General features: G+C 47.6%; 1 protein-coding gene across 2 annotated transcripts in view; it reads right to left on the reverse strand.

Moving 5' to 3' along the window:
• Positions 1-2,977: 2,977 nt before the first annotated feature.
• ZHX2 (zinc fingers and homeoboxes 2) overlaps positions 2,978-22,801 on the reverse strand; it is a 142,380-nt gene continuing 122,556 nt past the window's right edge. Inside the window, exons 3-4 of one of the 2 annotated variants that reach the window (XM_019717501.3) lie at positions 14,791-17,542; positions 2,978-4,242 (exon numbers count right to left, since the gene is read on the reverse strand). In XM_019717501.3, the coding sequence (XP_019573060.3) occupies positions 14,795-17,311 (2,517 nt within the window). In that variant the 5' untranslated portion in view covers positions 17,312-17,542 and the 3' untranslated portion in view covers positions 2,978-4,242; positions 14,791-14,794. The other variant, XM_074316273.2, reaches the window with a different exon arrangement.

Consider the following 22,801-nt stretch of genomic DNA (forward strand, 5'->3'; position numbering starts at 1 on the left):
ATGGCAGGGTCCAGGGACTCAAATGCTGTTGCCATTGTGGTCACCACCACCACCACCACCACCGCCACCACCACCACCACCCTCCTCATTATCATCCTCATCTTTCTCCTTTCATTGCTTCCTTGCCTCTTTTCTTGAAATTTTTTTTTGTCCTCACTCTACCTACAGACTGGCTTCCTCTCTCTGGCAGGGGCTTTGGCAGGTGACTCCAGGCTGATGTCACACTCACATGGTAAAGGGGGCTCTTTCTCCCAGCGTCTGATTTCTCCTGCATCGCACTGCACCTGGCTCTGTGGACGGGGGGCTGGAGTGCCAAGGCTCGCCCTGTGGGAGGGGTATGGGTCACCCCAATGGGCAAGATGAGTGTACCTTAAAGAAAGAGAAGGTGGTGCAAAGAGGTACGGGGCAGACAAAACCAGCAGATTCTTATTCCACCCTACTATTCTCTTCCACCTAAGAATCCCATCCATCTATTCCCTTTAAGAACCTCTTACTGATTTCTGCCACCCTTTCATCATTCGCAATGGAGAAAAGATAGCTTGACATATTTTGCTGGGTGGTTTAAAGAACACAGCCCATCTTCCCTGTGGAGTTTCATTGCACCCAATTATCAAGGCTTCTCTTTGGTGCAGAACTTAAAATTAAAAGACAAATGTTCTGGCTAGGTTTTCCTTTTGCTTTCCTCAGGCATTTGAGAACATCTCACACTGCTTTGCTTGAAGAATTTATTTAAATTCCTTGAGAGTGACAAGCAAACTACAAGGGTGGTAAGTAGCAAGAGGGGAAGGCACCTGCCTGCCAAAGGAGCAGCTGGAGGCTGGGTTTGGTCTGAAGTTCATGAATGGGCTGGAAGGACAGGACAACATTGGGAGATGAGGCCCGTGGAAGGTCCAGTGCTGGGAGCATACACAGAAAACACCGTGCCGGCAGGACCAGGAAACAAGTCAGCTAAAGCCACTTTTCACTTTTTTAAGTAAGAAACGTGCAGGTTAGGATTTGTGGATTTTGGTGGGTAGAGGAGTGGTAAGGAGAGGATTGGTTAACATATGGCGAAGTCTCCAAAGTCAGAGGCACAGGTATGTGGAATGTCATCCCAGACCTGGATCCAGCTTCTTCCTGTCTGCCTTCCTCTCACAAACACCCCATCTGGCTATGGCACTGCCTGGCCCAGTGCCCCTCCCCAGTCAGAGCAGCAGGAGGGAAGGAACATTTGTGGATGAAGTACCTACTGTGTGCTGGGCACTTTGTGTTCGTGAACTCAGTTAATCCTCACACCAGACCTACGATGAAAGTCTGTACCTTCAGATGTCAGATGAGAGATAGGGGTCTGAACAAGTGAGATAAATTCCAAGATCACGTTGGTCATCGCCAACAGAGCTGGATTCAAACTCAGCTCTGTATGACTGCAGAGCTGGCATTTTTCATCCATCCATCTATCCATCCAGCCAACAAATATTTATGGAACATCTACTATGTGCCTGACACTGTCAAGGACAGAGGATATGGGAGAGGGAACAAGATGGACACAGGCCTTGCTCTCCTGGATCTTGCGATGTAGGAGGATGAAAAAGACAGAAAAAAAAAAAAAAGATATATACCATGTTGTGAAAAGTGAGGTGGAGGCAAATAAAGTAGGGTTAGAGGAAAGCATGCCAGCTATGCAGGGTCAGGGCTAGGGTGAGGCAAGTGAGGCACGTTGGATGCAAAATTTAAGGAGGTGCCTATTCTCAGGATCCTGCAAGTACAGGCTAGGCACTTGCATAACCTTGGCTCCTTAACTTTTGCACCTGTAGGTACCTTGCTCACCTCACCTTCATCCTGGTCCTCCAGATAGGGAGTTGTGGAGGGCAGGTGATATCTGAACAGAGACACCAGGAGCCCTTGCAAGGGTCCAGGTGTGGAGTTAGGTATCTAGAGCATGAGCTTTGGGGTGGGTGCGGGGACGGAGCAGATTCCACTAAGCAGAAGACATCCTTACATCCTGACTATATCATAGACTGGGGGCATGCGGGGGACCAAGGGACAGAGAATGAGGAAGGGGTGAAGAAGTTCTGGAGGAAGAGATTAGTGGGCAGATATCTCCAAGGCAACTGGAGCCCACAGCCAATGGCTGTGGCAGGATTGCAGGGTTTCCAAGCCAAGGATCAGAACTCTCCCACAATGCAACTGCGTTTGACCTCAATAGTGAGGGCATCTTCCAGAGAAGAGCCTCTTTGGAACTCTTGGTTGTTCCATGTTTTCTGTATTTGGGAAGTGGGAGGAGAGAGGAAGCTTCTTTTATCTGAAGAATAGGCGTATGCATGCTTTGACACATTTCGTTTAGATAAACTGGCCTAACGCCTGTAAGTCCATGTAAAGATGAAACCTCTAGACCAGAGATTCCCGCAGTGGGGTCCCTGAACCAGCAGCATCAGCCTCATTTGGGAACTTAGCCATGCGCATTCTCAGGTGCCACCCAGACCTACTGGATCAGAAACTGGCACCAGCCCTTCAGATGATTCTGGTGCCTTTTCAAACCTCTGGTCTAGATGAGAGTCACCCATGAACGGTGAGGGGCTCTTTAAATCTCACCTGGGCAGAGACACAAAAGCCAGCCTTCTTGGAGAGATGGCAGTATCCTAGTCACCAGTAGCCTGGGGACCAAGTGATTTACCTGAGAGTGAGTGGTGGTGCTGGGCGTTGCCTGTAGGTCTCATTCCCATTCTGATGCTCTGCTCTGCAGGGCTTTAGGACTCTATTTGTGCAGCCCTGGAGAAGCGGGGCCTATCGCTTACTTTGCTACGTCAAAGAGATACGATGAAGATCCCCACATCAATATTTACACTGGTTTTTAAAGTCCCAACGTGCGATGTCTAACCTCACCCAGACGGGAAATGAGAAATGTGGTCATACAGATTTGAAACAGGGGGTGGCTGGGTTGGAACCCTCATGCTGTTCCCTGGGAACCAAACAGAAATGAAGAACCCGGAGCAGAGGAGAAAGTTATAAAAATGTTTAGTCTTTGCTTTATTGAGTTACAACAAATGAGCAACAAGTTAGAAAAATCGTATTTTTCCCCCCCAAACTCCCTATTGTTTTATGTGTGCAGTGTACTCAAATGGGGGGTGGCGGGGGATTGCAAACACAATTCATATTGCAACATTTACACCAGATATGTCTCTTGGTTTTTCTTCTTTAAAAGTTAGGACTAACTGGAAAAAAAAAAGTGCACTCAGGAATCTAAAATTGGCCCAAAACAAACACACAAACAACAAAAAAAATGAATTCATGGTGAGGCTTCAAGCTGAAATCTTGTCAAATACCACACTGAAAAAAGGCAGTTAGGAACAGAAATGAAAACCAAAGCAGTTCATCTTTGTATCATCTACATAGGAAGATCTCTTTTTGTTTTCATTTCACAAAAGTAATGAAAAGGCTAACAACGTGGTGGCCCTTTCTGCAGTATCTAAACAGGGGCTTAAATGGTCAGTCACCTGCTACCTAATCCTCCCGGTGCTGGTTGGGCCCCAGGTCTGACCTAAGAGGCCAGGCTGTTGAGAAACCAGACTTGTAAGAGGCAGTTCAGAAAGCCTTCTGTGTGGCTAAACAGGGACCCACAGGCAGTTGGAGGAACAACTGGAAACGGATTTGATTTGGAAGATCTACCATCTGTAAAACCTTTCCAGTTGAGACTGACGCCTGAATCCCAGCCCTTCTCCCCGAGAAATCTCCCAAATTTCAAACTACTTTTAAAAATGAACTCTTCCTACCTAAAATCCAGTAGATATAATGGCACTAATGCTAACATTCTCCCCTTCCCCCAAATTAATAAAATAAAAATAAAAAAAGAAACGGAAGAAAGAAAAAAGCACATGTGATCAGCCCTCCCCTCCTGGAAAAACCTTACAATGGTAATGCTGGGAAAGGAAGTTGCCCTCGATTAAAAAGGTAGCAAAATTCCCACATTGTACAAATTGGTTCCAGTTGAGCAAGAAATGGGGGACAGGGCAGAGGAGCAAACTATTTACAAGGACCCACTGAAAATGCAGTAGTAGGACTTTGGCACTATGAACAATTCCCACCGGTCCTCTGGGAGGTGCGTGTGACAGGGGCTGGGTTCCTGCACCCCGCAGGCACACGCCAGCTAAGTAGTTCCGCTTGGAGTCTCTGGCCAGGTGGCCCACCAGCCCGGGAGAGACGCTGTCTTCTTTCTTCAGAGACAGAGCATCCCCTTTATCGGCACAGCTGTTCTGAAGGACTTCCCTAGAAGGAAGACACAAAACCAGAGAGACAAGACGTCAGGGAGGTGACAGGCATTCCCTGGGTGGACGAGTCAGGGGCGGCCTCTTCCTGGCTCTCCTGGGGAGGACGCCTTCCAAGGTCATCCTGGGACTTGGAGGAGAGACAAGCAGCCTTCACGTTTGGGGCCTGTTTTAAAGTGTTTCCTGAGTACAGTCTGACATGATGGAGATCACAGTCCAGAATCAGGTCTCTGAAAACAGGATGGCTTCCTGGGGAAGTGAAGGAGATGGCCTGTGAGTCTTGTCATCCTTACCAGACCCTTTTATTATTGCTGTGGAGGCAGCCAGTCTCAGTGGCTCTGAAAAGGCCACAGTCAGACAAACCTGGACTTGGGGCCCAACTTTTCCATTTACTGGCTGTGGGGCTGCACACATGTGACTGATTCCGTCTAGGGCTTGCTTAGTCTTTGCTTCTACAAAACAGGAATGATAACAGCATCCACCTGATGGACTTGTGATGATGAAGTAAATTGATACATGCACCAGCATTTGGAATAGTGCTCAGTACATGGTTAGTATTTTACACGCTTTCACCGTTTTTGTTAGATGGAGCCGTTTCCAAACATGGCAGGATACACATATCTATCTATTTTAGTAATTATAATAAGATGATTTTTAAGTTCACTTTTTATTTAATATTTATAGCAACGCTCGGAGGTGTAGGTATTATCATTCCATTTTATAGGTGGGAAAACTGAACACAGAGAGGCTAAGTAATTTGCCCAAGATCACACAGCCATTAAGTGGCAGAGCCAGGATTCCAACCCAGGCAATCTCCAGAGTCTGCGCTGATACTATACACATGGTATTTATTAAAAGAGTCAGTATGGAGAAATGTTTAATTCTTACATATACTTTGAAGTGATGAAAATAATCCCAGGACCTTGTTATGGGTTGAATTGTGTCCCCACAAAAGATATGTTGAAGTCCTAATCCTCAGCACCTCAGAAAGTGACCCTACTTGTATATGTGCTGCTGAAGCGAACACAGAATGTGACCATACTTGTAAAATTCCCTTACTTAGGGAAGTTAAAATGAGGTGATTAGGATGGGACCTCATCCAGTATGACTGGTGTCCTTATAAAAAGGGGACACTGGACACAGAGATGACATACACGGGGAGAATGCCATGTGAAGGCAAAGACAGAGGTCAGGGTGACACTTCTATAAGCCAAGGAATGCCAAGGACGGCCAGCAACCCCAGAAGTTGGAGAGAGAGGCCTTGGGACAGACGCTCCCTCACAGTCCCCAGAAGGAACCAACCCTGCCAACACCAGACTTCCAGTCTCCAGACTGTCAGAGAAATAAATGTCTGTTGTTTAAGCCACTCAGTGTGTGGTACTTTATGGCAGTCCTGGGAAACTAAGACAGAACTCTGTTATTCCTTTTGTGGGCTCCCGGGATCAAGAGATCCTGGGCCAGGAATCCCAGGGGAGGGCTCGGGGACCTCAAGGGTGCAGCCAGTGTCCCACAACAGGCTGGAAGTTTATCAAATGGTAGAAGCCACTGGCTTTTCCTTTACCTCCTTCCTAGTAAGGCCGCGTCACTGCTCTGCTGGCCACTTCTCTGGCTGAGAAAGCCCTGAGAAGTGTGTTTTTCTTTTTTTTTTTTTTTCAGGGGACCAAGGGCCAGAAGACTAGATTCTCAGCCAAAGGTGTCAGCTGATCATCTATGTAGTCATTTATTCCTAATGTCTGGCTACCAAACGTACCCACATTTCCTAGATGCGCCCGACAATAAGACTGAATCTTGGAGTTAAGAAACCAGCTTTCGAAAGAAATGTCTATGGATGAAAGCAAATCCCAGAGGTGTCCTTGAGATCTGCTACCGCCTGAAAGGGATCCAGCAAAAGTCACCGAATCATAAGAGCTACAGAGATCCTTATGGGGGATTGCAACACCACTCACTTCACGAAGGAAAAAAATGGAAGCACAGGGAGAAAAATTCATCTCCCTAGGTCACAAGACTCGTCAGCAGTGCAGTCAGAAGAGTCGTGAATCACGACCGTGATGATAGTGAGAGGGGCTAATACTTATCTTACACTTGTTTTGAGCCAAGCCCAATGACGGGTGCTAATACAGAACATCTCATTTAGGCCTCACAGTAACCCGGGAGGTCAGTGACTGTTAGGCCCCCCTGGCAGTGAAGAAATGGAGGTTGGGAGACATTAAATGACGGCAAGTCAGTAGTAAGTGGTAGAACCTGGATTCTACCTTGGTCCATCCAATGAATTGCTCTTCCCCATACCTGGCCCACGGCCAGGGCTCCTTGAACTACGTGCACAGCCTCTCCCTGCACGGAGCCACCAAGGGACAGGAGACAGCACGTCTGCTTCAAGGGCAGGGGCTGGCAGTCCCATGCAGAGCCACCGCGCCCCTGGTATAGGTGCACAGAGTACAGCCAGCCTCCCGTGTTCCCCACGGAAGAGGCATTTCCCCAGCAAACAGGCTCTTTCACCGCCTTTGGAAAGGGGGCTGTCTCTGGTTGGATGTCCACCTGTACAGGTCTCAAGACACCAGGAAACAAGGCCCAGGGCGTTGGATAGACAGCTACTGTTCTTCCTTCTCCCAACCAGGCTGACGAATGCCAGGTCAGCCCAGGACTGTGGGTACCGGCCGTGGTGGGACAAAGTGGAAAGAGATGTGAAGTTGGATCCAGGCTCTGCCATTTCCTGTGTGCCAAGCTCAGGCGACGTCCCCGACCCTCACTCCCACAGTTCATACCCGACAGGCGGCTGGACGGTCATACATAAGGCAGGAAGATGCTCCAGAAATATCGCTTCATTTCTCCTTGAGGAAGGCCAGGTGTCAATTAGAGTCTTGGGTGTAAACGGGCTCGCCTATGTGTGTGAGAGTATACATGTGTTCTCCCTTTTTCCCTCTCCCATAAACAAAACTCAACCCTGTCTCTTCCAGTGATTGGCGGAAATTCACGGTTTTAGATAAACCTCAATATTGAGGAGGCTTTCCATCCATCTGGCAATGAGTTTTTATGATTTCCTGTGTAATTTCTTATGGACACGAACATGCATAATCCTCCAACTATATGCATGAATAAAGAAAAAAAATGCTGAACAAGTCTTTAAAAAAATCCAAACAAACAAACAAAAAATCCCCCAACCAACCAAACAAACAAAAAACCCCACCACAACAAAAAAAACAGATTGCAAGGCCAAAGGAGTGACTTGGAGAAAGGGTGACCAAGTCACTTTTTTTTTCAGCTTTTGCAGACCTCCCAGAATCTGTGTAAGCACCCTTGGAGCCGCTGGGCTTCAAATCTCCTTTGAACTTTCGCAGGGCAGCGTGGGCAGGACTTGGGCTGTGAGAGTTGGCAGCACTCTTACAGTAAGGCTGGGAAAACCCTGGATGCAGAGGGGGAGGAAGCAGAGGCAGGGGTGGTGCCTCCATCGGGCCCAATCGCCTATTCCCTGGGCAGCATTCCCAGGTTGCCGGCCACTTCCCAGATGCCTGGTCCCAGCCACCGTCAGTTCTCGTCAGTTCTCCTTGTTAAATGTCCCTGAGCTGGGGCTTCCCAGCACAGCTTCCTCAAATTGCCTGGTTGATTGTACATCCTGTGAGACCCCTGAGGACATGGACGGTACCCACCGTGTTCGCTGCTGACTCCTTCTACCCGATGCCTGCACTGTGTCTGGCCCACTCGGGATACTCAGATATCCATTAATGAATAAAAAATGGGAAGAGTGCATGGTGCTGTTAGAGGTGGTTGGTTATACGAGGTTGGTGACAAAATTCACATTTCAGGGTTTTTATAAAGAGGATCAGTGATATTTGACTATGTGGCCTCTTGCTAATCTCCTGGGTTTCTACGTGGAGTCTTACCCCTTGGTCACAGCCATTCCCCACCGCAGAGAACCAACGACCTATCCTAGAGCACCAGGTCTCAGCTTTGGGAGGAAACCGCAAGGTCATTGGGCCACTATTCCAACATTTCTACCAACCAAGTGGATAGAGACGTCCAAGTCCAGCCTCTCCCTGCACTGTGCTGAGGACAGGGAACTCACTGCCTCTTGTAGCGGTCTCTTTCTATCTTGGGGGACAACTTGGACTGTTAAAACGTACTATCTAATTCTTTAGCAAAATCTGCTTCCCTATTACTTCAACCGTTGGGGAAACATGCAACAATTAGAATTCTTTTCCCATGCAATAGCCTTTGTTTCTGCTTCTCTTTAATTTTTCCTGTAGGGATTTCCCAAAGCCCTGCGGATTCAGGAGAGAATAACACTATATTCCATGAGAAAGAAAAACAAGCACTGCGGTAGTGGTGATTCATTCTCTCTCATCGTATTTCTGAGTCAAATGGTCTTTTATTGAGCAGGGCCTATCAGAGTTGAATTAGAATCGAGATAAGGAAAAGACAGTGACATGGAGAAGGATGAGGCAACTTCCCAGCGGACAGGGAAAACTCCATACCATCCTAGAGAGTCCCCACACCAGACCTTGGTCAACCCTGGCACATCTGGCAAAGCTCTTCGGTCAAGAGGAACCCCAACCGAAAAAGGCAGCTTGGAAAGGCAGGAGGCAGACGGCCAAATTCTTGCCCATATGGAGAAGTGTGCAGCATCCACTGAGCAGCAGACGCGAATGCTAGGTCCCTGCTTAGGGGCTTTCACTTATAATATCTCATTTAGTCCTGACAACAACAGACAACTCTATTAGAAAGTGTTACGGACTAAGGTATGTCCCCCACCGCTGTGTATAAATTGAAGCTTTAATCCTCAATACGACTATTTGGAGATGGACACTTTGAGGAGGTAATTAAGGTTAAATGAGGCCGTATGGGTGGGGCCCTAACCTGATAGGAATAGTGTCCTTATAGGAAAAGGAAGAGACACATGCACAGGGGAAGAAAGGCCATGTGAGGACACAGAGAGAAGGTCTGTAAGCCAAGGAGAGAGGTCTCACCAGCAACCAACCCTACTGGCACCCGGATCTCGAACTTTCAGCCTCTAGAACTGTGAGAAAATAAATTTCTGTTGTTTCAGCCACTCAGCCTGTGGTATTTTGTTATGGCAGCCCGAGTTGACGAATATAGTAGGTATTAAGGTTACAGCAACTTAACTAATGAAAGAGAACAAAGTAAAATGTATAGGCACGTGGACGCTCTAGAATTTTCCACCATCCATCCTCCACTGACCACTGGAGCAGAAAAGTCTAACCGCCCAGACATTTGCAAGATGACTTTCTCCTTTTGTTTCTTCCTCGTGTATCTCACAGGGTCTCAAACTTTCTCTACAGGATCACACACAGAATCCCAGCCAGTATACTTTATTGTGAGTAAGAGGAGTTTCAAGGGAAAATCTGATTATCTGTGAGTCCATCTAACACCCCTGCCCTTCTTTCTATGCAGTGTGAACTCATAGCCACAATAGCCACCTTTCAGGTCCCCTGATGTGGTACGTCCCCTCTGGCCTCAGAGCCCGTGAGCGGTTTTTTTCTGCCTGGAATGTTTGTCCCCTCCCGTCCACCCAGCCAACTCCTACTTAATCTTTTAGATTTTAATTCACCCACTAACTCTTCAGAGAAGCCTTCTTTGACCCCTTAAGTCAGGTTTAATCCCTCTAGTCTATATTCTCACAGCACCATATACCTTTCCTTCCAAATACTTGCCAGTGTAGTAACTTTCCCTTTTTGCTTGATGAAAGATGGATGACAGCTGCATTCCCCATTAGACTATGGGCCCCATGAGGGCAGGGACAGGCTAGGCACCACTGCCTTCCAGAGTCTGGCCCATGGCAGGCAGTCCACAAACACTTCATGGATGAATGAGCCAAGGCACTGGTCGTGAATGTCCCTGAACTTGTCACTTCCTCTCGTCGGGGTCCACATCCTTCCTCTGAAAAATGAGGGGCTTAGGTTTCATGATTCCTAAGTTGCTACAAGCTACCCAAAGCACAGTGAGAATTCTTAGTGTGAAAAGCTCCAGAATTAGGTAAATGGAAGTGATAACAGTTAATGTTCCATTAGGTACCAGGGTACTGAGGGTTTTGTGCAGTCTCTGAGAAGCCATCACCCAGTAAATATCCAGTGACCAGTCTCCAACAGACCTGTCCCTCGAGCTGCACACACACATGAAAAGCAAACTGTCCTCAACTCCTCGGACTGCCGTCATCTAATGGGGTTAATGAGAGATGGAAAAAAAAAAGAAAAAAAAAAAAAAGAGAGAAGCAAAAGGATGGAAATACCAGACCCTGGATAATTAAAAGCCAACTATCTTTGGTAATTCTTAGGTTGGTTCAATAAATTGTTCTTGAGCATCTGCTCTGAGTAAGGCACTGGGCATTCAGAGACCAATGGGCTATGGTCCCAGCCTTCAAGGGTCTGTAGAGGGGACACAGGGAAACGGATAATTACAGTATTTCCTTCAATCCTCCCTCCCTCCCTCTCTCCCTCCCTCCCTCTCTCCCTCCCTGTCTCCCTCCTTCCCTTCCATCCATCCATCCATCCATCCATCCATCCATCCATCCATCTATCCATCCATCCAAATATCTGTATTTGGGCAGCTGACCTGAACAGACTGTGGGGACATACATATCCTGGGTCCTAAATTGTAGCCAGGGTGCAACACTTGGCAGCCTTGAATATTTTAAGCAAGCTGAACTATGGAAAATACTTTGTTCTGACAATTCACACATGTTACCTCTTCCCTAATTATCAGGAGATGGGAATGAGCAGACATCAGGAGGCAGCAAAGTACTGAGTGAATAGTTGTGTATTAGTCTCCATTCCCACACAGAGTTAAGAAATGACCGTATCCTGTTGGTTTGCTTATGTGGCGTCACTGTTGGAGAGGTGGTGGGCCATGGTGGTGGGGTCAGGCACTGATCTGACAGATGAGAGGTGGCCTCCAGGCTCCACCAGCTGCTAGCTGAGGAACCCAGAAGTCTCTCTGAGCCTGTTTTGCCTTCTGTAAAAAGGGGGAAAGAGCCATACCTATCTTATAGGGTTGTTGTGAAGTTTAAATGGCTTAATAAATGTGCTTAGCAAAATGCTGAGCACATGGCATATACAAATGAATAGGAACTCTTCGTAGTAGTAGTGCCGGAATATTCCATCTGGCCAAACATCAAGGCATATGTCTGACAATGTCTTGTTCAAGTACTCTAATTTTTAGGAAAGGAGGGATTTATGTGTCAGCCTCTTACCAGGACAAGTCTCTCAATGGATGGCTCGAGAATTATTTGGACATGGAAATTGAATCAAGACAACACAATTCAAGGCTTAGGAAAGATTGCTTATCTCTGTGACTAACCCCAGGACTGAGGTGAGCCTGAGCTGAGTCAAATGCTGTCATGAGCCTTGCAAAGAAAGTATCAGTCAGAGGAAATGGTCAGGGGAGATGCTTAACTGCTATAGAGGAAATCCCACCCTAGTGTCAGCTCTCAGCTGCTTACCCAACTTCTGTCTCTCTCATACGTACATCACATAACACCTTTTATGAAGTCAAAACCATGCATTATTCTCAGGATTATTATATGTGTAACAACTGAACTCAACTGCAGGTTCCTAAATAAATATATGTTTAAATATAGGCATCGCTGAATATTTATGAATTTCAAGACACCCATGTGTTTGGTTCATAACAGCTGTGAAGTAATTTGGCGAGTTTATTTTCCTCTAAGTCAAAACGTTCCTTTAAGGAACCTCTGTCGAGGACGTCACCTTTCAGTGCAGACTGCAACCCCTTCCTCAGTGCAATGGCACTTCCGAAATATCAGGAAGCCCGTTAGGGATATTGGATGTCGCTAGGTATTGAGTAGACCTTAGTGTCTGGTTTAGGAATATTTGCCAGTGCACACTTGTGGCATTTACCATAATTTACCATACAAAGGGGTTCCTGGGTATTCCTGCCTTTTCAGGGATACAGCCAGTTCCTAAATCTCTGAGTTCTCAGATGTTAATGCAAAACTCAACTCCAAAACCTCTAGGTATTCTCTTCCCTGCTACTGGGGGGGAGGTCAACCAGAGAAGGGCCATTTATGTCAGAAACAAAGAGGCAGAGACGGCAGTGGGAAGAGTGAGGCTCAGTGGTGAAACTGGGTGCTGGCTGGGGGCATGTGCTAAGTTCCTTGGTTTCTGAGTCTCAGTTTCTGCGTTTATAAATGTATAGATAAGTTACCTCTCAGGGTTGCTAAGAGAACTGCGTGAGGCCATCTGTGCCCAGAGCTCCCAGCTCAGCCTGTGCTACTCAGGACGCCCTGCTCCACCCTTCTATTCTTCCTCCTGTCCTTCCCGAAGCTCCTCTTCACGGTTGTAGCTCTGTTTCCCCATCCTGTTTCTCTTGGGCCTCTGGTGGAGGCCAGGCACAGTGGCAGCCAGCCCAGCTGGGCATTTCCAACTGGTGGTTGGGAGAGAAGGGATGGGGACAGGTGGCCTCTGGGGGAGCTGCCCGTCCCAGACAACCTCCCACTCAGTGATGGTCATCCAGAAGCACCATGGAACTCACTCTGGGATACAAAAACATAGCATCCTTATACTCCCATGCAGCAAACCAACTGCTTCAGAATAGCTTTTGCCTACTGTGGGAAACCACTGGGTTTTCTTTCAGTTTGCCTCGTTTCATTGTTTACTGAACCTCAAACTCTGGTTTGCCTTGTCTATTCCTTCCACTTGAACCACTCTTTTCCTTGTGTGTGGATTTGGGTAACTCCTTCCCATCAGCTAGCTCCTGAGTCGGATGGCCCTTCCTCCAGGAAGCCTTCCCTGATCTCCAACCTGGGTGTCCCTCCTGGATGCGCCCACACACAGCTGTGCATGTCTCCATCATACCCCAGAGCACGCTGGCTAGGAAAGGGAAGAACAGTTTCCTCTCTCCTTGGCCTGGCTGAGCTCCATGTGAATGAGGACTCTGTAATCGGTCTTCACGATCTCCAGCGCCCACCACATAGTGGATGTTCAGAACGCAGTCATTGAATTGAACTGAACTCTATCGTCTGTTCAGTAGTAGGAGGAACAAGTAATCATGGAGACTTATGTCATGTATCTGAAAAGGTCAAGGACAGAAGACAAGGAAAGCTAGGAGCTTTCAGGCAGATTCTGACTAGACCAGAAAAGAAAAAAAAAATTGCTCCTTCATCTCAGTGAGGGAGACAGGGGCTGGACTGGCAGGGTTTTGTAAGAAGCAGGAAAATGGCCAGAGGGAGGACGAAACTGAGGTAAGCCAGATAAAAGTGGATAGTTGGTGCTATTGGTGACGTCAGTAGCCTTTAGGCCCCCTCCTGTCACTAGGCCTCCTCCGCCCCCTCCCACGCGCCCCCCCGCCCCTTGCATCTTCACCCACAACCCATTACCACTTCCTCCTGAAAAGTGAGAGGAGAAAGATCTGATGGCTTTCTGTGACTGGCTGCTCACTAAATAGCCGATGACACCAGCTAAAACAAGGTTGCTTGAGGACTTCTTTTTTTTTTGCCAGGTGCCTTATTTTATTACCGAATAAATAAATGAATGAGCGACATGGCCAGCCCAAGTTATCCGCATTCATTAATGAAGAGGCATGGTAACTTCCAGGGAATTATCAATCATTCTGGAAGTTCTTATCTTTATTTCATTATTTTGAAAGGTGACCTGGGGGACCTCTTCCATTGCCTTTTAAGTGAACTGTGGAGAAGCCGACCTGGGCGGGCTGTAAATCCTGCATCTCTTTCCTGGTTTCAAGCTGTCTGTGGAATATTTCCGCTTTGGCCAAGGTGGACCTTTCCCTCCTGAGTCTTTCTCCCTGCTACCCTCCTTTCCCTGACCCCCATTTCTAAATTCACCACCAAGCAAGCTGCTGTGCTTCAGGCCTTGATTTGCATGGACCTCTTGTGAAACACACACACCAAGGGCTTGGGTGACACGTCCCATCATGTGGATGACATGGCCATTAGTAACCATGGTAACCTCCCTTCCCCGGCTTCTGTGGCTCCATAGGCCTAAATTTACACCAGTCTCTCCCAGATATGAAGGGGTTCTGAGGACCCAATCAGTGCAGCTAGGAGCAGGGTCATTTAATGAGACACACAGTGCAGCTTCCATTAGCCACGATGAGGCAAACACCCAAACCTTTCAGGTTAATAGAAACAACCCCAAATCTCTAACCAGTAAACTTGGATACTTACTCTTAAAAAAATCCAAAAAGAAAAGGATTAAAAAAAAAGAAAAAGGAAAAGACACATCCTTTTCGTGTTTGTTTCTTACAGCACCAAACATAAAACAGGCAGAGGATGTACTATTACAACTGTGACTAGAATTTAGCACGGACAGGCCCCAAACAGGCCACAGGAAGCACTGCTGTCACCCATCAACACAGCCTTTCCAATAAGAGCATGAAATCTACCAGCCCCCCGACCCCCATTTTTCTTCCTTTTTAAAAAAAAGAACCCATCGTCTTTGTCAACATCTGTGTATCCTACAAACTATATGGACTCCGGAAACATAAAGAAAGACACCCAGCATCCTCCCCTAGTTACCTGGCCGGGGGGGGGGGGGGGGGGGGAGGGAACAGGTGGAATTACCTGTCTAGGCCTGGCCAGCCTCGGCAGGGACGCTGTCGGAGTCTGAGTCGGCCAGCTCTGCTGTGCCTTCGGGGGCAGTCTGACTCCAGCTGTCCGACCTGTCTGAGATGGCGTCCTCCTCTCCGACTGTCACCTCCACCCAATCCACAACGCCGGACTCCTCATTTTCATCACTGCCCTGGCCATCCCGGCTGTTGCCCTCTGACCTGTCTGAGGTGACCTCTGAGGGCTTTGCAGCCGGCAAACCGTCTTTTGCTTGCTCGCTGCCCACTTTTACCCTGGGCACCACCTTCTCCAAATCCTCTTCACAGAGCCTTTTGGGGTCCTTGTAATATTGCTGACCCACCCCACTTCCGTTCTTTGGGCTCTCGGTGACGGTGGCTTTAGCTGCTTTCCTGGACGCGATGTCGTAGCCGTGGTCCTCCGCCACATGCTGTTGCTGGTATTGCTCCATCCACTTCAAGGTCCCAGTTTTTAGCAAGCATCTGTTCTCCTTAAACCAACGCACAATTTCAGTTCGGACCAGGCCGGTCTTGGCTGCTAACTGGTCGTACTCCTGGGGGGTAGGCCACTGGGTTCTTGCAAACGTGCTCCTCAGGAGATGAACCTGTTCTTGACTTTTTGTAATGGCTGGTGAAGGGCTGGGCAGAGAACTGACCAGCTGGGCACCGGAGAGCTGGTCAAGTCGAGACAGAGCACCATTGGGGGCCACCACATCTTGGCCTCTTTTGCCAGACCCCATGGAATCCAAGACTGCTTGTTCCATGCTGTCCCGGAGCTTCCGCCTCTCTGAGAACCAGGAGTCGATCTCCCTCCTGCTCAGCTTGGTCTCCACCCTTAGCCGATCCAGTTCTGCTTGGGTAGGAAAAGAGCTTTTCAAAAAGCTGTCTTCCAGGAGTTTAACCTGACCTTGTGTTTTCTCCTTGAACTTCTGGGGGGCAAAGTCTGGGTATGCATGGTACGTGCGACCGTGTCGGGAGGCCGCGATGGCCAACTGGTCTTTGGCAAGGGATTCGCTGGTGATGTGGACGATGCCCCTTTGACACCGATACCGGTGGTCACTGAACCACTTCTTGATCTCACTCCTGGCCAGGCCGGTCACCTCGATGAGTCGGTAGACCTCAGCATCGTCAGGGAACTGGCTCTGGAGAAAGCTTGCCTTGAGATGTGCTATCTGCTCCTTTGTCTTCTTGCGGTCGCTGGATGGGGTCAGTGAAGGGTTGGCCACTTTGGGTGGGGGCTCTGGCACCTGAGTGACATGTGGACGCTTGGGCTCAGGGGCAGCTTGGGGAGTGACTAACGGTCTCTTCTGGCCGTGGTTGGTCACTCCGGCCATGGCAAGTGTGATGGGGGAGCAAGAGACAGTTGTTGACCCGCTCGTCACCTGAGTCAGCACCAGGCTGGTCTGGCCGAGGATTTGGCACGGTAGAGCTGTCTGGAGGATGGGCTGCGACATCTTCGCGGGGGCCAGCTGGGCGGGCAGCACAGTGATCGTCGGGGAGACTGTCTGGATGGTACCATTAAACATCTTCTTCCGGGCCTCCTCCACTTCCTCGGGGGACCAGCTGATGCCATGCTTCAAGCGCTGGGTGGCAAACCAGATTCTGATGTGCTCTTCTGGGTGTTTGGAAGCAGCGGTCAACCAGGACAGCTCAGCTTGGGTTGGGTAAGGGAACTTGTTGAAGGAGTTGATCATGGTGGCATTCGTGTCCAGGGCAGAGTTGTATTTGGTAGTATTCAGTGGGACGGGGACCTTGGGGACAAGGTTGATATTTGGTGGGAGCTGGACTGAAGGCATGACGTGCCCTAACTCCTGGAGCAGCTCCACACCTCCGAGTCTCGAGAGGATCTCAGCTGCGTCCGTTACCAGGCGGGCAGTCCCTTCCATGTGGTTCTCCGGGGTGGCCTCTTCAGGCTTCTTGGGCACCTTCTTGGCGTCAGCTTTCGGTTTCCCCGTCTTCATGATGGGAGTTTTGCTCACGGAGATCCCAGGGTCACTGTCACCGCCTCCAGGGCCACTGGTGGTGATGGACACGACGTGGTTGGTGGCTTCGATGGACTGCTCTAAGACGGTCTGGTTATTGCGCTTGATTAACTTCAGCTTGAAGTTGGTCTCCCCGGGATGGAACTTGGAGTTGTGGTCAGACAGCGAGTCGTACTTTTTGGTTGTGAAGTTACATTCGGCACACACGTACAGGGGGTTGAGGATGACATTGGGATGCTGTGTGTCCACGTGCTCCGTGAACTCGTTCAGGTTTTGCGTGGAGTAGGGACAGTATTTGCACTCATAACCACCTTGGAGCTTTTTGGATGGGTTCTCCCCTGTAGATTTCACCTCTATCACTTCATTTTCTTTGGAAGAGTTTTCAGGTTCCGCTGCCCAACTGTCCTTGGCCATTTCAGGCTGTGGCGTGCTGATCCCTTTGTCTTTGGCCCTGTCTCCTTCCTCGGGCACATCTTGTTCTAGCACTTGTGATGTCCGAACCATGCACGGGGTCGTAGATTTTCGTTTGCTTGCCATGGCGCTTGTCTCTGTGCAATGGCTTATTTTGGAGAGGGCAGGGGCACGTAGGGAAGGGGCAGTGAAATTTTTGGAACAAACAAGGTCAAAGAAAGGCTTTTGGCTTTATCCCCCCTCCAATGGCTTTGGCTTCCTTTCAGTACTGAAATCTGGTGTTTGAGTTCCCAGAGTGATCTCAGCACAGAAAATTGTAATCGCTCCAATGGCTAAACACAACTGGCAGCATCATATCTGTAGGACAAGAACAAAGAAAGGGTCAGTGTTTCTTCAATAGGCGAAAGAAACTAGCATTTCTTTCTGAGTTGCACCCATGACACAGCCAAGGGGCACCCAAAGCAAACACCTAGGAGAGCACAGATGGTGTGAGAGTGGGTGCACGTAGAAATGAAAGATCATATTCTTCTCCTCTTCCCTTCTCTGGGAAGGGCAGTGGGAATGGGCCCAAAACAAGCCAACAAGGATGTAGGTCACTCGTTCACGTTTAGAGACAAATGGACACAGAAAGCAACAAACGTAGTGGGATCCTCTGAAGCGGTTGGTGAATGGTGGAGGGAACGTCGCACATGAAATGTGGCTGGGCTGGCAAGGTGCTTTAATTGATGGTACATCAGAAGCAAGATGCTTACCTGGGGCTGGCAAGTGGCGTTTATTAATATATGGGCATTAGAAAATAGATATGAACTTTGATCCCTTATCATAAAAGTACAGGTAACCCCCGTATAACACAGTTGTTAGGTTCCTTAAAAAAATGCCATGTTATGCGAACCCGTGTTATACAAAACAAAGAACTAGTGCAAAAAAGGGGGTTAGGTTCCAAAAATTAAAAAAACGTACTATTATATTTTTATAATTAAGTGACATGTCCTTATTAAAGCAATTTTCACCAAAAGTATAACATATTAATATGTATTAAAAAATGTTTTCTTCATCATCATTACTAAGCTTTTATTACACTCTGTGTTGTTCGGGGATTTCTCTAATTCTCAAACCGTGTTAGAGTGAAACTGTGTTCTAGGATGCCCTGTTATACGAGGGTTCCCCCCAATTCTCGAACTGTGTTAGAATGAAACCGTGTTACAGAAGTGCCGTATTATACGGAGGGGTACCTGTAAAATCACTATAGAGAATCCAGAAAATGCATTTAAGTACAAAGGAAAAAAACAGTCATCCCAAATATTGTAGTTCTTTCATTTCACTTGAAAAGTTCCTGATTTTTATAAATATGGAGCAAAATAATGATTTAAACATGGCTGCATGATACCACATTGTAGAGATATACCGCACATAATATATTTAGCTATTCAACTTTTGTTGGACACTTATTTCTAATTTTTGGCTTTTCTTAACAAAATTGCAATTGACACCCTGAGTCTTTATTTCTGAGAAGTACCTGTGGATGAATGCTTAGAAATGGAAGCACTGGGTCAAACAGTGTCAACATTTTAAGTTCTCTTGGCTCATATGGCCAAGTTTTTGCACCAATTGGCCTTTCCCCTGGCAAGGAATGACAGCGCCCAACTTACCACTCAACCTACATCAACTATTACCATGAAAAAGCTGATAAGATAGGTGAAAATTCCATTAATATGCTTTTGTGCTTTGTCTTGATTGCTAATAAGGTTGAACGGTTTTCAAAGACTTACGTGCCGTTTGTATTCTTTCTTTGTGAATTGTCTCTTTATGCCACTTTTATATTGTGACTCTCAGTGGTTTTAGTATTAATTTGCGAGAGTTCTCTATACATTAAGAATAGCAGTACTTAATTGGTTGCAAAATTTCCCCAGTCTATCATTTACGTGTTAGTTTTTCATATAGTGCTTTTCATGGTTTACACATCAAATTTTAATTTTTAGGTAGCAAATTTATCAATCTTTTCCGCTTGCGGCTTCTTTCATTGTGATTTTATGTATAGAAAGTGATTCCCTGCCTTGATAGCAGAGACACATTATTTTGTGTTTGCGTAGAACGATTTAGCTTTATTTTTTACATTTAACTCATCTGGAACTGATCGTGGGTTCAGCTGTAACACACAACTCGAACCATTTTTCTTGAAAGTTACCAATGATCTCAGTAGCATGTATTGTGTTATCTTTTCTCTTCTCAGTAACTTGTGACACCATCTTTGTTATACATTCAATTTTTAAATATACGAGGGCATTTCTGGGTTATCTATTCCATGTTTCCTATTGAGCTACTGAGTCTCACACTTACACCTAAATTTTTTTCCCTGTAGATTAGATTTTTTTAATATCTGGAGATATTAAGGGAGTTCTCCCTTGTTACTCTTCTTGTGCAAAACAGTTCTGGGTCATTTTGATCACCTATTCACATAAATCAGTTCTCGTAAAGCAGAATCATCTGCAAAATCAAATAGAATTTTGATTGAGATTGCATTAAACAAATATTAATTTGGGAGTACAGGAATAATTGGCTTATTATTAGGAGGTAGGCGATGTGAACACAACCCAACCTGGAGAACTGATGGGCTATGCATCTAAATGCATAGGCTGATGTGGAGCGGGCCTTGCATTTTGTGGCTAACGGAGGAGAGAGGTGTGTTTTGGAACCCGGATAGCTGACATCTGGGGACAGGGGAATGGAAGAGATGGACTATCACCTCCTGCCCCTTCCACCGGCTTGGTTTCAGGTCCCCTTGATAAGCGTGCTCAAGGGCAGAAGTGAAGACTTATTTTCGTGAGCTACTACTCTGTGGGACTCTGAGCCCATACCCATCTCCTTAGGGGCTCAGGTGACAAACTTGAGCAGGACTCAGGAGAGGGGTATTCCTTGCCTTGTGCACTCAAACTCAGACACTCGAAGGCTGGAGTCCTGGCATTTTCATACTGGGCAACTTCATCTGTAGTGGGTAAGGGTCCCTCAGGGCACTGGTGAGGACAGGACACGGGCACAGTTAGAGCAGACTGGCACCATGTCTTTTTGCTGACCACTCTCAAGTGACATCTTCAGCTCCCAGGTCCCCACTGAACATTAGATTCTTGATTCCCGCACCCCCCCCCCCCCCATGCGTCACTCCCTCCAGAATTCTTTGTCTCCATCAACACTTCCACCATTGCTCACTTGGGCTAAAAGCCGCTCTGCCTCACCCCACACAGTCAACCCATCAGCAATCCTGTTGACTCTGTCTTCAAAAGAAATCTAGTATCATATCACTTCTCACCACTTCCACCTCTCCCTGCCTTGTTTAAGGTACCATCATGTCCCACCTGGAAGCCTAGAGAAGCCACTCATGGGTCTCCTGCTCCATTCCTCTCCAGAGCAGCAGAGGGATGTTTGGAGATAGGAAGCAGTTTACGTCACCTCTGTGCACGACAAAGGCCTCTGTCGGCTCCCCATCCGAGTGAGCTCCATGCCTTTATTGCAGCCTGCAAAGCCCGCAAGTCCTGGCCTATGCTTCCCTCTCCTCCTCGTGCATCGCACTCTGGCTGCTGGAATGGGTGTACCACCTCCATTACAGGGGCTCTGCCAGAGCATCCCCTCCCTAGGACCCCTCAGTTCTCAGGGCTCCATTTAAAAGATCCTCCCACAGAGAAGCCTTTCCTGACCACCACCCCATCTAAAATAATGCCCCCCTCAGTCTCTCTCGTTCCTTACTCTGCTTTGCTTTCTTCATAGCACTTGCCAACATTGAAAATTTATTTACATATTTTTGTGGTTGAAGGAAGGAAGAGAGAGTATTTACCTACCTGGTTTGTTGTTTGTGTCCCCCTCTAGAACTGTGCTCGCAATATGGCAGCCACCAGTCACATGTGGCTCTTAAATTTAAATTAATTTTAAAAATGCAGTTCCTTAGTCACACTAGCCACATTTCAGGTGCTTGAGAGCCACACGGGGCTGGTGGCTATTGTATCAAACAGTGCAGGACATTTCTATCGTTGAGGGACATTCTACTGGACAGTACTGCTCTAGAATGTAAACTCCATAAAGGCAGAAACATCTCACTATGGTCTCCCCAGAGCCTGAAACAGCACCTGGCCCTCAGTATGCGTCCCACCAACATTAGGTGAATAATTAAATTAACTGTAACTGATACAGAGTGATCAGGTATAGAGATATTTCTTGTGGGTGCTCAGTAATGTGTATGTATGTGCACGTGTGTATGTGCCTGTGTACACATGTGTGTGCGTGTGTGTGCGTGTGTGTGTGTGTATTGGGACTTGTATGAGTGGACGAACTCTGTAAAGGAAAGGAGGTCCTATAGTCCCATAGTGGGTACTTTTGACACAGCAGAATGTAGCTAAATTTGCACCCATTTAGTCTAGAGGCTTGGGCATTTGAATTACAATTTTTTTGAAGAGAAGAGAGCAAAAGGACACTTTTCTTTTGCAGAACAAAGAAATGGGGCAGGAATGGGTGTGGAGGAGAAGAGACCTTTCTTACAGAAACTCCCCACGTCTAGAATTATTTAAATCTGTTGACAAGTGAGGCCGAGGAACGAGCCACATGGTGGTAAAACATCCTACAAGCTTCCCAATATTCCAAAAACTGTGGTTCAGAATAACCACTATCTTCTAAAACTTAATCGGCAACCCAGAATCCCAACCACAGCAGATTAAAAGGAAGGAAAGATGAAGGAAGGAAAGAGAGAAAGGGGGGAGCGCTGTGAAAATGCTGAGCCTTTGAAGAATTCATCTCTGGGCGGCCCACTGGGGGTGCTGCAAGAACCCGTGCCCATGGGAGATCAATCCTGGGGCAACCAGGGGTGAGTGTCTGTGAACAGCAGCAAGCTGGTGTCGGTCTTTTTGAAAGTCTGTAAGCCACCAATGAGGTCAGGACCAGTGAGGCCTGGTACTTGCCGGCATGAAGGCTGCCTTGTCTCTGGCAAAGTCTGCAGGTTTAGGTATACACTGGCCAAAGTCGGCAAAAACAAAAAACAAACAAAAAACCCTGAATGAACGAATGAATAAAATGCATGTTAAAACACCAACACAGTCCCTTTTACGCTGTGGTGAGTACCCCAACAGACCAGCTCTGCATCTCGGATCTTACCCTACGCCAGCTTCCCAGTGGGTCTGAACGGGGCGCAGGCACATTCTGTGCCCACCTGCAAACATGCCACGTAAAGGACTTCAACATGTGCATTTTTTGGGGGGCCGGGGAGGCGGCACAATTCAGCCCATAACAGCCGGGCAGGGCAGTGCCATCTGAATGCCCCTCGATGGCACAAAAACGATTTGTTCATGCAGCCAACAACAAATACTGACCAGGCACACATCACTGCTAGTCTCGATTCTAGGCGCCAAGGATGCAGGAGTGAACAGACAGGAACCTGCTCTCGCGGAGCTGGCATTCACGGGGGAAAAAACATGCAGGATGCCCGATGATTGACAGATACTCTATGGAGAAAAGCCAAGCTGCAGAGGATGGGGGGCGTGCAGTGGACAATGGTGATTTTAAGCAGGGAGGTCAGGGACTCCATGAAAAGGGGTCAATGGAGCCTCTGGATGCTGCCTAGACAAGAAGCAGAAAGAG

The sequence above is a fragment of the Rhinolophus sinicus genome, chromosome 6, assembly GCF_057876585.1.
Source record: "Rhinolophus sinicus isolate RSI-liver-muscle chromosome 6, RSI-T2T, whole genome shotgun sequence".
Lineage (NCBI taxonomy): Eukaryota > Metazoa > Chordata > Mammalia > Chiroptera > Rhinolophidae > Rhinolophus > Rhinolophus sinicus.